Genomic DNA, 13,102 nt, shown 5'->3' with positions numbered 1-13,102 from the left:
GTGAGGGAAAGCCTGACCGGAGACCAAAGAAACAGGTCAGGAAAGATAATGAAAGGTGCCTTAGCAAACCAGGTACAGCTGGAAGTAGAATACATGCACGGAGAGAGGAGCGAGATCAGGACGTCAGCTTCTAGCAGATCAGCCAATACTCCTGGGGAGGGGGAGACTGCCCTCTGGCCTGCGGCACGTGGGAGCGAAGTGGGCTCCGGGGCCCAGAGAAAGCCTTCAGGCAAAGAAGTGCAGGTGCTAGCGGCTGGCATCGGCCAGCACGCATTCGATGGCAGAGGCAGGCCGGTCGCTGATGGCAGTTTCTCCAACTACTACGTTGCTGGCTTGTTCCTCCTTCCTTTAGCCCAAAGCGATTTACCAACTGTCTGCTCCCACTGGCAGTCGTGGTGCCAGCCTACCACCTGTATGGCGACCATCTGCCTTCACATCTTCACCGGAGGCGGCTGGTCGTTGCTCAGGGAAAAGAAAAACTGACGTGACCCACCTCACTCTCGTAGTTCACAACCTTTAAGCCTCATGCGGGCGCTCAACCTCTTCTTAAAAAGTTGATGTTCCTGCTCTCCAGGACAACGGTCTGGTTTTAGCTCCTCTCTTCAGACCTCCCCACACCTTCCCCTCGCACTCAGCTCATGACTCTGGAGGACCGTGAAGGGCCTGAGATCTCACCCTCCTTGCAGCTTAGTTGATGTGCACTGCAAGGGTGCTGGCAGAGGACACGAGACACCTGGGTCAGAGACAAAGGACTTCATTACCTACAGTAAAGGCAGTAGCCCCAGCAGCATTTATGCTGCTCCCTCGAGCCCTGATGCAGACCACACACACACACACACACACACACACACACACACACACACACACACACACGGCTTCATTACATGGGAGAACCCTGAGTTTAGGTAACCTAAAACTATCCTGGTTGTAAGCCCACCTGACCTTTATCCCAGAACACATTCTCTTTCTACATGAGAGTGAGCAGGCCTGCCCTTGGCTTCAAAGGGAGACACCATCCCTACCTTCCCATGGTCTGTTTGCTATACTACATTCTGGGGGAGGTGGTCCAGGCTAAATAAAGGCTGTTGGTGTCTGCATGCTCACAGGACAAGCACGGACACAAGAGGCAGAGAGAATCGTCCAGCAACAATGGTCTCAGCTGACACTCCACTTTGAAAAAGTGAAGGTTTCTAATGGGAACGCCCTCACTTTCCTGCCAAAGCTACAAAATTACCTGCAGTCTTTCTCTTCCGTCTCCTTACAATGAAGTGTTCCTTAATCTGGATCAAAGGTCAATCCCTCCCGTAAGGCCCTGTGTACAACACTCTACAGCCTTCTCCAGGGTTTGATCCCTGTACATGCTTCCTTTTAAAATCAATTTATCCCTTTTCTTCTATGACAATCTAATCAACATGCAAACGTGCCCTAAAATCTCCCATCTTTAAAAGTCCCTCCCTTGACTGATTTAAAGGAAGTGTAAAATTATAAATCTGATGCTCCCAGCTTAAATACCAAACTAGACAGTACTCTGTTGAACGCCTTTTACCTGACTCTACATCATCCAACCCTACCTCTTAACCCGCACACCGCGGTGACAACCGGTTCCACACAGGCTTGCTTCCACCTGCCTCATTCAGAGAGGTGGGGGTCCGACATCTGCCTTCCGAACTTCCATTCTCCTCGCGATCTGACACAGTACTCCTCTGAGAAGGAAGCATGGGGCACCGTGGGAAACCACTCGGTGCTCAGGTACACATTCCAGAAATGGGGGCGGGGCAGGGGGTAGTTACTGCCCACAGGCCACCCTGGAAAATGAAAGGCACGCTTCCCCGGCTTTCATCACCTGGGTGGGCAGTGCTGAGATGGACCTCCGGTCACCTACAGTGACACACAATTCATAAATGAATCCCCCTAACGAGCTCTTCTCCTTGCATGGCACTGTTCCGGGCCCTGGCCGGGTTTGCTGGGACCGCGGCCCAGAACAATCCCCGCGTGTAAGCCTGTGTCTTAGCCCGGGTTCTCCTACAGCAGCCTGTGACCGTGCCCTCCTCAGAGCCTGCCTGTGACTCAAAGCACAAGTACAAGGCAAAGACAGCGGAACAGAAGGCAGGGCTTGATGCTCTGTCTTGGCTCTGCTTTTTCATTCATTTGAACTTGGTGCTTGAGATCAGTATTCATCAGAACGGCTGACAGGATCCAACAAGTTAGGGCTAGAAAGAAAAGCAAGTGACACAGCACATAACACAGGCTGCTCCTTCTATGCAGCAGCTTCCCGGAAGTAGCATCAGCGAACCAGGGGGCGGAGGGGCCTGGAGCCGCTCTTTTTTTCGGAGAGAATTTACACGACAAGGAGAGATGCAAACCAGAAGCCTGGTGCAGAGAGGGCAGCGAAGCTTTCCCGGCTCACACCGAGAGCTCCACCTTCGCCGCATCTCGTCACGACTGGCAGTTGCCGTTCTGGTTCTTCGACGTATGTGAGGATGCGGCCCCCTGGCAACCTGATTCCTCCTAAGAGCTCTTCATTTTTAACGAAAGCAAAATATTAAACAAACTTGACTTGGTAAATGCAGTCACTACTATACATATGTACTTATACGGAAGTAATCTGATTTTGTTTTACTGCTTCCACAGGAATTGCAAAGGGAATTTTTACATTACAAGAAGCTCACTTTGTTACATTTGCTACATATACTGGCATGAATAAGACAAATCGGTTCCATTTTTGGACAGAAAGAAGAGAGATGCTAATTGCTGGTGAAGTGTAGTATTATTCTAAAAGATAACGAGTACAGAAGCATTATGGGGTGTACCGTGTGTGTGTGCGCACGCGTGCGTGTATATTCAGGTCAACTCCAATGACAATCAAACTCTAAGCAGTCAGAGGCAACACAAATCTAAGGAACATTTATATGTTAGCTATTCAATGTCAAGGGAAAAAAAATGAGGCAAGTGTATACAGCAAAAACAGAATGATTAACAGTTTATTAAGAGTTTTAAATATCTACAAAAATATAGCCATACAAGTGAACTTCAACAAATCGTAAACTTTCAGTCTCCAAACTGGCTTGGATGTGACCCCCTACCCGCAGGATCTCCTACAGTCTCCTAGAAGGGACAAATAAAGCAAAGATCCACTTCTTGGGAACCATTATTTATCTAGGATATATAGAAGTCTACCGTGATTTAAAAACAACAAGAAAAAAAAAACCCCGCAAAACCCACATCAACAGTTTACAAACAGACCAAGAGAAAGGGGTGAGAAACATTAATTCAAATGGTTTCCCTTTACATGCAATACATGCATTTTTAAATCACAGAGAAACATGAAATTTTGTAGAGCAAAGTTTGTTTTGCACTGAGTGCAAATGAATATATAACTCCTTTACTTATACCACTAAATTATATATATTTTCATACAAAAGCACACAGTGTTCATCTATAAAATGACATCCAAGTGGATGATGGTTGTTTCTGTGTGTCCCCCTGCTCAGATGTTTTTAAATGCACAAAAATTAACACCCTTCTTTAAAAATAGAGAAGAAAAAAAGGGGAATAGAAAACATACAACTTGGCCTATTATGTGGTGACACATTTTACCTGATCAAGAGGCAAAGTCCCAGTGACAGCTGAAGTAAGGTCATCCAACCCCCGTGCCGACTGCACTGCTATCCTGCAGATAAACATTCACGACACCGCCCGGGGAGGCCCGAGTATCATTTTATGGGTCTAGACAGCTAGGACCTTTTGCAAGAGGCTTCGAGACCCCGTACGTCAGTTTATTAAAAAACTGGAGGCATGCTTGTTCTTTTGCCACTTCCGTACATTTTTCTGTTCCTTGCAAAGGTGCCCAACAACCATATACACAAACCTCTAACATGCCATTCTCAACTGTAGTTTTTCAAACAAAAAAGGTAAGAACTGAATTGTTTTTTGAGCTACAATGTTTGATATGTATATTGTTCTTTGTAAAAAGAAACTGAATCTGAAAAGGCAATATAATTATAAACAGGTTATTCTATAAAAATGACCTAAGAGAATTTTATATGAGTTGCAAAGAAAGTTGCTCACTTTCTCTGTGTGATGGAATTCACTAAAATGCACATAATTTTAAGGAAACACTGTGGGAATGGGAGCACATGTTACACGTGTAGTCTCGGTGGCCTCAATCAACAGAAGCTTCCGCTGACAATCCTTAGCACGCTTGATCACTAAAGCCATAGGCACTCTTTTGAAGTGTAATATAACAAATCCTAAACAGATGCATACAAGTTACAGTTCAAATCTTACAAATTAAAAGCCCATTTGGAGAATCTTTTGACTACGAAGATTTAAAACAATGCACAATATAAAAATGTAAATAATGCGCTTTGGAAGAAATCAAAATGTACACACTCTTCACAGGTGAACTAGTAGCTGTTTTAAATGTCTTTTTTTTCTTACACTAAATACAGATCTCATTTAATTAATGGAGCCACAGCAAAATACTACTATAGTTTCAAAGTATATTCTGTAAACTAATACATCTTATGATGTAAAAAAATATTGCACGGTTTGGTATGCCAAGAGTAAGCTCTAAGCTTCTCTCAAGTAGAATGGTCAACTCTCGGCACACAACACAGTATTACGAAAACTAGACGCTTTTTAAGTATGGCGATTTTAGGGTTGGTCATATTCTAGGAATATTATTCAAGAGATGTCTTCTTACCATAAACACGTTGAGGTATGCCTAGCACATGTTACTACAGGTCACAACATCTAAAACATGGGGACAACAAGCCACAGAACAGTTTTGCAGCCCCAAGATCAGCAATATATTTGTACGTATTTGCTTTTGCAGATAACCAGACACAAAAGCAATTCTATTTCTAAGCAGTTGTGTAGATGTTTAAGAAATACAGTAGACACCCGATGCATCTTCAACCCTCTGAAAGCACAATCTTTTAAAATTACCTGTTTGTGAAAAGTTTAAAATACACTGTTGAACTATGGAATGATGGGAGGCCAATACATGTCCAACTCTGGAAGCCAACAGGAAGCTCAAAAGAAACTATCGTGACAGAAGCCGGCCCTCAAAAGGACTCTCAACCATATACAGCTCCACCGTTTCTAATGTGGTATGTGCCAAGATTTGGCTGAAGAGAAGTCTCACCGTTATTCCCAGGAAGCATGTTAACACACATTAAGTAAACCCTGAAAACTCAGCGGGGCCTTCATTTATAGGCTTTAGATCCTATGCTGAGGTCTTCATGAGCCACTCAGTACACACACAGATCTGGAAACTTCATCTCATAGACTGGGACAGACTGGTACTGGGCATGCCCAGAAGTAATGGTCAGTGTTCCCGACGGACTAGGAGGAGGGCTGTAAACAGAAGAACAAGCCACTGTCAGCAGGTGCATTTAAAGGCCGTTCGTTTCACCGAGCATCCCAACAACTACCCGCGAACAGCAGAGTAAGACTCCTCCTGTCACACTGCCGGCCAGCTACAAGGCTAGCTGGGAAAAGAGGTGGGGATACCAAGCTGGTTTTAAGTCTAAGCCCGACGTGGCCTCTTGAATATATGCAGATGTGATTTTTAATAACAGCATGACACATGCCCATTCTGGTTCAAACTTGCTCTGTTTCCCCAGCAGAAAAATCTTTCTTATGTACACATGTTGTCCTCTTTTGCTGACAGCACGGTATCTCATCATGTGGATATGCTGCAACTGATCGAATCCGGTGGATAAATGCAAGTTCATTTCCACTTTCCATTACTATAAATAATGTTCACAGGTCGTATACATACACAATTTTATCCTGTCTCCAGGTTTACAAGGAGAATTTCTTCATCAAAGCGTACTCACAATTCTGACTTTGATACATATTGCCAGAATACCAGCAATTCGTACTTCCACCCGGAGTGTACCTGTTCTCTTTTGCTTCTGTTGTTCTTGGTTTTAAATCTTTGCCAATCTGGATTTTTAATTTTTGGGTTACTACCAGTGCTAAGTATCTTCGTAGATTTTCTGTTTCCTTTAAAATAAACTGTCTCTGTGCGTGCACAGCCTGTTGTACTCAGATGTTTTTGTCTCTTTAACATGGGAAACTAATTTTTTGTGTGTGTGGAAAACAAACACTTTTCCACAGTTTATTTTTTGAGTCTCAACCTTATGTTTTGGGTTTTGTTTTGCTAAATGCTTAAAAATCTTACCAAAGAAATCAATATGATTTTATGACTTCCAGGTTTTGTGTATGCTAAGGAAAACTTTCCCTACACTAAGATCATAAAAAAAATTAGAGAAAGACAAATATCATATGACTTCACTCATATGAGGACTTTAGGAGACAAAACAGATGAACGGAAGGGAAGCAAAACTAATGTAAAAGCAGAGAGGGGGACAAAACATAAGAGACTGCTAAAGCTAAAGAACAAACAGGGTTACTGGAGGGGTTCTGGGAGGGGGGATGGGCTAAATGGGGAAGGGGCACTAAGGAATCTACTCCTGAAATCAGTGTTGCACTAGATGCTAACTAACTTGGATGTAAATTCAAAAAATAAAAAAAAAAAAAAGTTAAAAAAATTTCCTGTATAAATTCTAGTATTTCTATGTGTATTTCTAAACAATGGGTTAAAATTTTCTATTTTGGTAAAACTCGTGAAGAATGCCCCCATGCTCCCTCCTTTGCTGGTCAACAGTCTTTAGCAGTTGCCCACACAGGATTTATTAAGCATTTTGTTCTTTTCCCTGAAAATCTAAACTCTTGTCTTTGCCACAGATATTTGTATTTCCAAACCCTTCTCTGGAATTCCCCCTACCTGCACACAAGTCCAATCCTCTGTCAGTACCAAAGATCTAGATCATGTCTTCCTACCCAGCAAGCTCCCTGTTTTCTTCCACAGCATGCTCCCCACTGCTTTATACTGGAATCTTTCCACACTGTCTTTGGCATCATTTGTCCAAGAATAAAAAAATGACTGTGTGAACATTTCTGACTGAAACTACAGGTTCATCTGAAGAGAACAATGTCTTTAAGATACTAACTTTCTATTCAAAACAAGTATGAGTTTCCATGTGTAAAGTGCTCTTATGTGTTTTTCAGAGATTTATAATTATTTCATATAAGTCATATACAGTTCTGTTGAGTTTGTTAGTGATTTAGAGTCATGAACATACAGAAATAAATTTTAATTACATCCATATGGTAATGAATTTAGTTAACGTACGCACAAATATTATCTAACTGTAAACAGTTCTCAAGTTATTCAGTTGATTCTATTTTCCTGGTATATTATTCTATTTCTGGGAACTAACAATTACTTTGTAATCACCATTCCAGAGTTTGTGACATCCCTTTATTTTTTACTGAGAGTTAATTTTCAGAGTGAAATGCAGGTTTTAAGTGTACTGTTTAACAAGAATTGACAAATGTATACCGTGGTGTAAGCACACCCCAGTAAAGATACTGAACACTTTTGTCATTCAACAAAAAGGTCCCCCGTGTCCCTAACCAGTCAGTTTCTCCCTACTCCCACGTGCCCACATCCAACAACTATGTTCTGATCTCTGCTACTGAAGATTAGTGTTGCTGGTTCCTGAATTTCATACAGCCTGTAAAAATGGTCCACACAAGCTATACTCTTTTGTCTGGTTTCTTTTGCTCATTTTTGTTTGTTTAAAACCAAAGAAAACACGTTCCTTTTTACTGCTGAATAGTACCGCACTCTATTAAAGATAGCCCTATTTGTCTCTTGTCTATCCGCTCTCCTGTTGAGGAACATTTGGTAATTATGAAAAAAGCTGCTAACACATTCACGTACATGTCTTTCTGTGGAAATGAGTTTTCATTTCTCCAGGTAAGTACTGAGAAATGGGATTACAGGGTCAAGAGCAGGTATATGTGTAACTCCGTGAGTAACCACTAAAGTCTTACCCAGTGATTGCACATTTTCTCTCCCGTGAGCAACGTAGGAGTGTTCTTCTATAATGTCCAATATACTGTTAGCTCATCCTATGAAATTTTGTCTTTCACATACTGTGTCACTCCGTTCTTGCATTACAATCTGGTTCTTTTTCAGTTTCCTTTTCTCCACTCAAACATGTATATCTTTTCCTTTAAATTCTTTGGCGTGTGTGTGCGTGTGGCACATGTGCATGTGTGTGTATTTTTAGGTTCTTGTCTACTAATTCCAATAACTGGATCACCTGTGGGGCGATCCCCACAGGTGTATTTTCACACTTCTTTGCATTTCTTGTAATTTCCTTTCATTGCACTAAGGTCAAAGGGAACGAAAGAACGATGGAGTTTGAAGTGTAAGACTGTCCTGTTTCTTTTCTTGAGAATACAAATCCTTTCCCCTGTCCGGTGATTAGAGTAGGCAAATGAACAAGGAGAAATATATCAAACAAGACCAAAAACTCTGGGGGGTGCCTGGCTGGCTCAGTCGGCGAAGCGTGCAACTCTTGATCTCGGGGTTGTGGGTCTGAGCCCCACAGTGGGTGCAGAGATTACTTTAAAAAAATAAAATCTTTAAAGAAAAACAAAACCAAAAACTCTATTGTGTAAGTTATCCAGAAGTACGCCTTCCTAATTAGGTAATCTTGGATGAATTACCTAACTTCTACGTGTCTCTTTCTATACTTGTCAAGTAAAATTAATCACTAACCTTTTAAAGGTCTGTTATAAATATTAAATGAAATAATGTACTTAGCACAGTGCCTAGAACAGCGTAAGCGTTCCATAAATTTAACTATTAGTAAGGGTTCAATAAATGCTATTAGATTTGCAATGCCAATGAAAGAGAATTAGCCATAATCATTATTCTAAACTATTAAAGCCACACAGCTAGGACAGTGTGATTAAATGTAATATGGTGGGTCCTAGCAACATTCCTTTTAAGAACGTGAGTTATGGATATGAATTCTGATTTTTCCACTCAGTAGCTGGGTGACCTTCAGCAAGTTACTGGATTTCTCTGAAGCCTCAGTGTTTTTACCCAGAAAATGAAAAAATAGCCATTTATCTAAGCTTTTCAGGGCTGTTGTGACAATTAGCAAAAGGAACAGATACAAAACATGTAGTGTAAGATCAGTTACAGTCTAGATAGTTACTGTTATAATTAACAGGCAGCAGGTAAGTAAGTGCCCACATACATCGATTTTCTCTGAATCTAAGGTATGTCACATACTGCATATTACTGTCTGAGTCTCTGCTCTGAAATTCTGTGAATGAGGAATTCGTCGCTTAGTGAGGGTGGCAGGAATGGTGGGGGGAATGCCTAGAATGAGATGTGATACTGATGACAACATACTTTGCATACAATGGCAGAAAAAAGGCTGAACTAAAAGAACACGTGGACCACACAGCACGTACCTGCCTCTCCTGTTTACAGAACACTGGGGTTGAAGCAAAGCAGGCTTAGCTAATCAAGTTAAAATATAAATTATACCGCTGATGTACAAAAAAAATTCCGAAAGCACAGCTCTGAACTCTGGCTCCAACACGGTGCCACGTCAGACAAAGGTCCCCTTCCACACTGAGGTCAGCAGAAGAACGTGAGTAAGCGCTTTTGTCTGCTTAGACCGAACCTGCCACTGCCTCTCTGAACCTGCCACTGCTTCTCCGTCTTGGGCTTTGCGACTTAATAACCAACACAAGCAAGTAGCCGAGTGACCAAATGTGTTAGGTACCAAATGTTTAGGACATAAAATAACTTACAACAGGACTAAAATGGATACGACTTAGGACCACCCAAGGAAACTTTAGCAATTGTAGTGAGCCATCCACACAGGTACAATCGGTCTTGCCCTGGAAAGAACTGTGAGGTTGAACCGTATGAAACTGCAGTTTTTTTGCAGATCAAAATGGTTAAATATGACAAATTATCTGGTTAAGTTTATCATTAGAATGTGAGTCTCCCAAATTACCCAGATCTTTTGGGACCACGGGGAGGGAGGAAGGAAGGAAGGGAGGAAGGAAGGAAGGGAGGGAGGAGGGAGGGAGGGAGGAGGGAGGGAGGGAGGAAGAGAGGGAGGGAGGGAGGGAGGGAGGGAGGGAGGAAGGGAGGGAGGGAGGGAGGGAAGGAAGGAAGGAAGGAAGGAAGGAAGGAAGGAAGGAAGGAGGGAAGGAGGGACCTAAAAAGGGAAGCTAGGAGAGGCAGAAGACACTGGAAGCAATGCTCCCAAGGTCTGTCCAGGGAGCAGAATGGCTACCAAGATGGAGGCACCTCTACGATCTCATGTTTTCCCTGAGTGAAAAGCACAATTACTTAAACATAATCAGCCACAACTCTACAAGGGTTTAACAGTTTCTATTTTGTTGTTACTTTATTGCTCTTGTAGTAATAAAATCCTTACCGTATGGTGAGTTCCAGTATTTGAGCAAGTCTGTCGTGAAGCAAATTTGCCTATAAGGGAGAAAAAAAAAAAATGTTAAGAAAGGATTATTTTAGGGGCGCCTGGGTGGCTCAGTCGGTTAAGCGGCCGACTTCGGCTCAGGTCATGATCTCACGGTCAGTGAGTTCAAGCCCCGCGTCGGGCTCTGTGCTGACAGCTCAGAGCCTGGAGCCTGTTTCAGATTCTGTGTCTCCCTCTCTCTGACCCTCCCCCGTTCATGCTCTGTCTCTCTCTGTCTCAAAAATAAATAAACGTTAAAAAAAAAAAAAAAAAATTAAAAAAAAGAAAGGATTATTTTATTTCCCCAATACCCACCTGTAATAACACAAATGCAATTTAAAGGACAAAACATATGGGGCGCCTGGATGGCTCACGTGGTTAAGCATCTGACTCCTGATCTCAGCTCAGGTCATCATCTTATGATCTCATGATTCATGGGATCGAGCCCCGCATCGGGCTCTGCGCGGTCAGTGCAGAGCCTGCTTGGGATTCTCTCTCTCCCTCTCTCTCTGCTCCTCCCCCACACGTGCACATACTCCCTCAAAATAAACAAACATTAAAAAAAAAAAAAAAAAGACAAAGCATAAGTACAACCATGAGGCTCAGGGCACAGAAGGCTTTCATGTTTTGGTTTTATCTCACATGCTGGAACCAAATGTAAAGTTTCTTTCATCCGTTTCCTAGTCTCATTGGTAAAAACAAACCAACAGACGCACAAGACAAAATACCCACAGCAAAATCCCGGAGAGCCACTGCACAACAAGTACCGCGGCCACAGGAACCACCCATGTGTGGTTTGCGATCTGCCATTTCCATCAGTTTGTGTTACATGAAGACATCACTTAGGCTTTGTGGCCAGGCTGCCAGCCCTCAGTCCCTATCTGACACATTACCCCGTGCCCCACTGATCTGCGTAAAGTTCAGAACCTACCAACTAATTACCAAAACGTCACAAAAATCAAACCCCACCCCCAACCCCTTTACCAACTGTTCACTTACTTTGGATTCACACTGTGCTGCTATTTCTTCAAAAGGTGCTTTCTGGAATTTCTCTATCACAAGACGCCTCTTTTCCTTTTCCTGTTCTTCCATTCCACTGGTATCTATAGAAATGTTTACAAAGACCCATTAAAGGGAATACAGACTTTTATTGAAACTTGTCAATAACCAGAAAAGCAAATAATCTATAAATCAAAAATAAAGGTAATTTACGGGACTAATTTTAAAAGAACAAAAGCAAAAACCCAACCTCCATGAAATGTCTAGAAAGCTAGAAAGCGCATATATATAATTGTTTTTTCTTAATCTAAGGGTTAAAGCCACATAGTAAAAGACCCTTTGTCAAAGACTCCCTTTGTCTCTCTTACCAAAATAGGAGGGTGACAACTCCCTCCATGTGAAACAACTTCAAGGTCCTTCCTGAAAGATGATCCCCTCACGAATATTCATGCCCTCATACATATGAGATACGAAATTAAAAGTCTGCTATACTTGATACTGAATGGCACAACTGAAATACAGAGTCCTTTGGAACCACACTGTTGTAGCCTTTTCCATTTATTTACAATTTGGAAAGACATTTTATCTTAACATGCTGGGTGGTCCGGCCAAAGTTTGTGAGACAGTCAAGTAAATAAATGCCTGCCTTGATACTACTGATTAGTGTGTATATTTGCTGAAGAATATGAAAATAGGGACACTTTATGGCTTCTTATTAATGGTCTGTTTAACGCCCCATCAATTCTTCAGGTTGTTGTTTGGCTCCCCTGGTGGAGAATTTCATAGAACGAAATGCATTGTCTTCAACATTCTTTAAACCAGCCTGCTTTTCAGGTAGATAACTGCGGATAATAATTAGCTAGTTTTAAAAAGTGGAAACAGCATAAAGAGCAGGTCAAAAGGAAACAGGCATTACATACTTTCCTTTGAAATTGTGGTAGATTAACCAAGGTGAAGAATGTATATACTTCTGAATGACTATCAGCAGAGAACTATGACCACCTCTCTGCTGTTCGCTAGACTGGGGCAAGCAATTCAAATGTGCCAGAAGCCAGGCAGGAGACATACATGTTTAAATCAGGTCAGGTAAAAGCAGCAGAAAATAAGGGGGACTTGGGAAAGATGAGGCATATACAACCTGGTCTTAAATATTCAATTTCTGCGAATATTTCCACCTAAACTTGGCCTGGAGACAGCAAGTTTGTTTTCCATGCTCATTAGGCAGTTCTCAAGCTTTCTGGCTTCAAGAGTCCTTTTTACATCCTTGAAAGTTACAAGGAAATCAAGTAGTATTCTAAAAATGTATTCTATCCATTGATATTTTCCATGTTATAAAACTGAGAAACTTTAAAAATATTTAATTCATTTAAAAATAAACCATTTAAAAATAATGAAACCATTATATGTTAACATAAACAAGATTTGCTTAATGAAAAAAATGACCATCCTTTTCAAAATGAAAAACTGAGTGAAGAAAGTGGCATTGTTTTATATTTTTGCAAATCTCTTTAATGTCTTGGCTTAACAGAAGGCAGCTGGATTCTATCTGCAAATGCAGCCAATCCACTGCAATGTGTTATTTTCGTTGAAGTATGTAAAGAAAATCCAGCCTCACACAGATATGTATTGGGAAAGAGTATTTTAACAGCCTTTCACAGAACTGTAAGAATTTCTTCTTGCACACTCCAACAATCCTCGAGAAGTGGTAGTTTTCTTAAAAGTTAGTT

The 13,102-nt window shown here is 41.7% G+C and overlaps 1 protein-coding gene across 4 annotated transcripts in view; it reads right to left on the bottom strand.

The window, feature by feature from the left end:
- Positions 1–2,954: 2,954 nt before the first annotated feature.
- Positions 2,955–13,102, bottom strand: part of EFR3A (EFR3 homolog A) — a 105,125-nt gene continuing 94,977 nt past the window's right edge. For 3 of the 4 annotated variants that reach the window (XM_042924180.1, XM_042924183.1, XM_042924181.1), the window contains 3 exons: positions 11,376–11,479; positions 10,338–10,387; positions 2,955–5,361 (listed from right to left, as the gene is read on the bottom strand). In XM_042924180.1, the coding sequence (XP_042780114.1) occupies positions 5,256–5,361; positions 10,338–10,387; positions 11,376–11,479 (260 nt within the window). In that variant the 3' untranslated portion in view covers positions 2,955–5,255. Of the gene's footprint in view, positions 5,362–10,337; positions 10,388–11,375; positions 11,480–13,102 lie in introns of those variants that run through there. The other variant, XR_006198490.1, reaches the window with a different exon arrangement.

This window comes from Panthera leo, chromosome F2 (genome assembly GCF_018350215.1).
Source record: "Panthera leo isolate Ple1 chromosome F2, P.leo_Ple1_pat1.1, whole genome shotgun sequence".
NCBI lineage: Eukaryota > Metazoa > Chordata > Mammalia > Carnivora > Felidae > Panthera > Panthera leo.
Note: the sequence above shows the minus strand (reverse complement) of the source record. Positions and strands in the feature narration are given on the sequence as shown.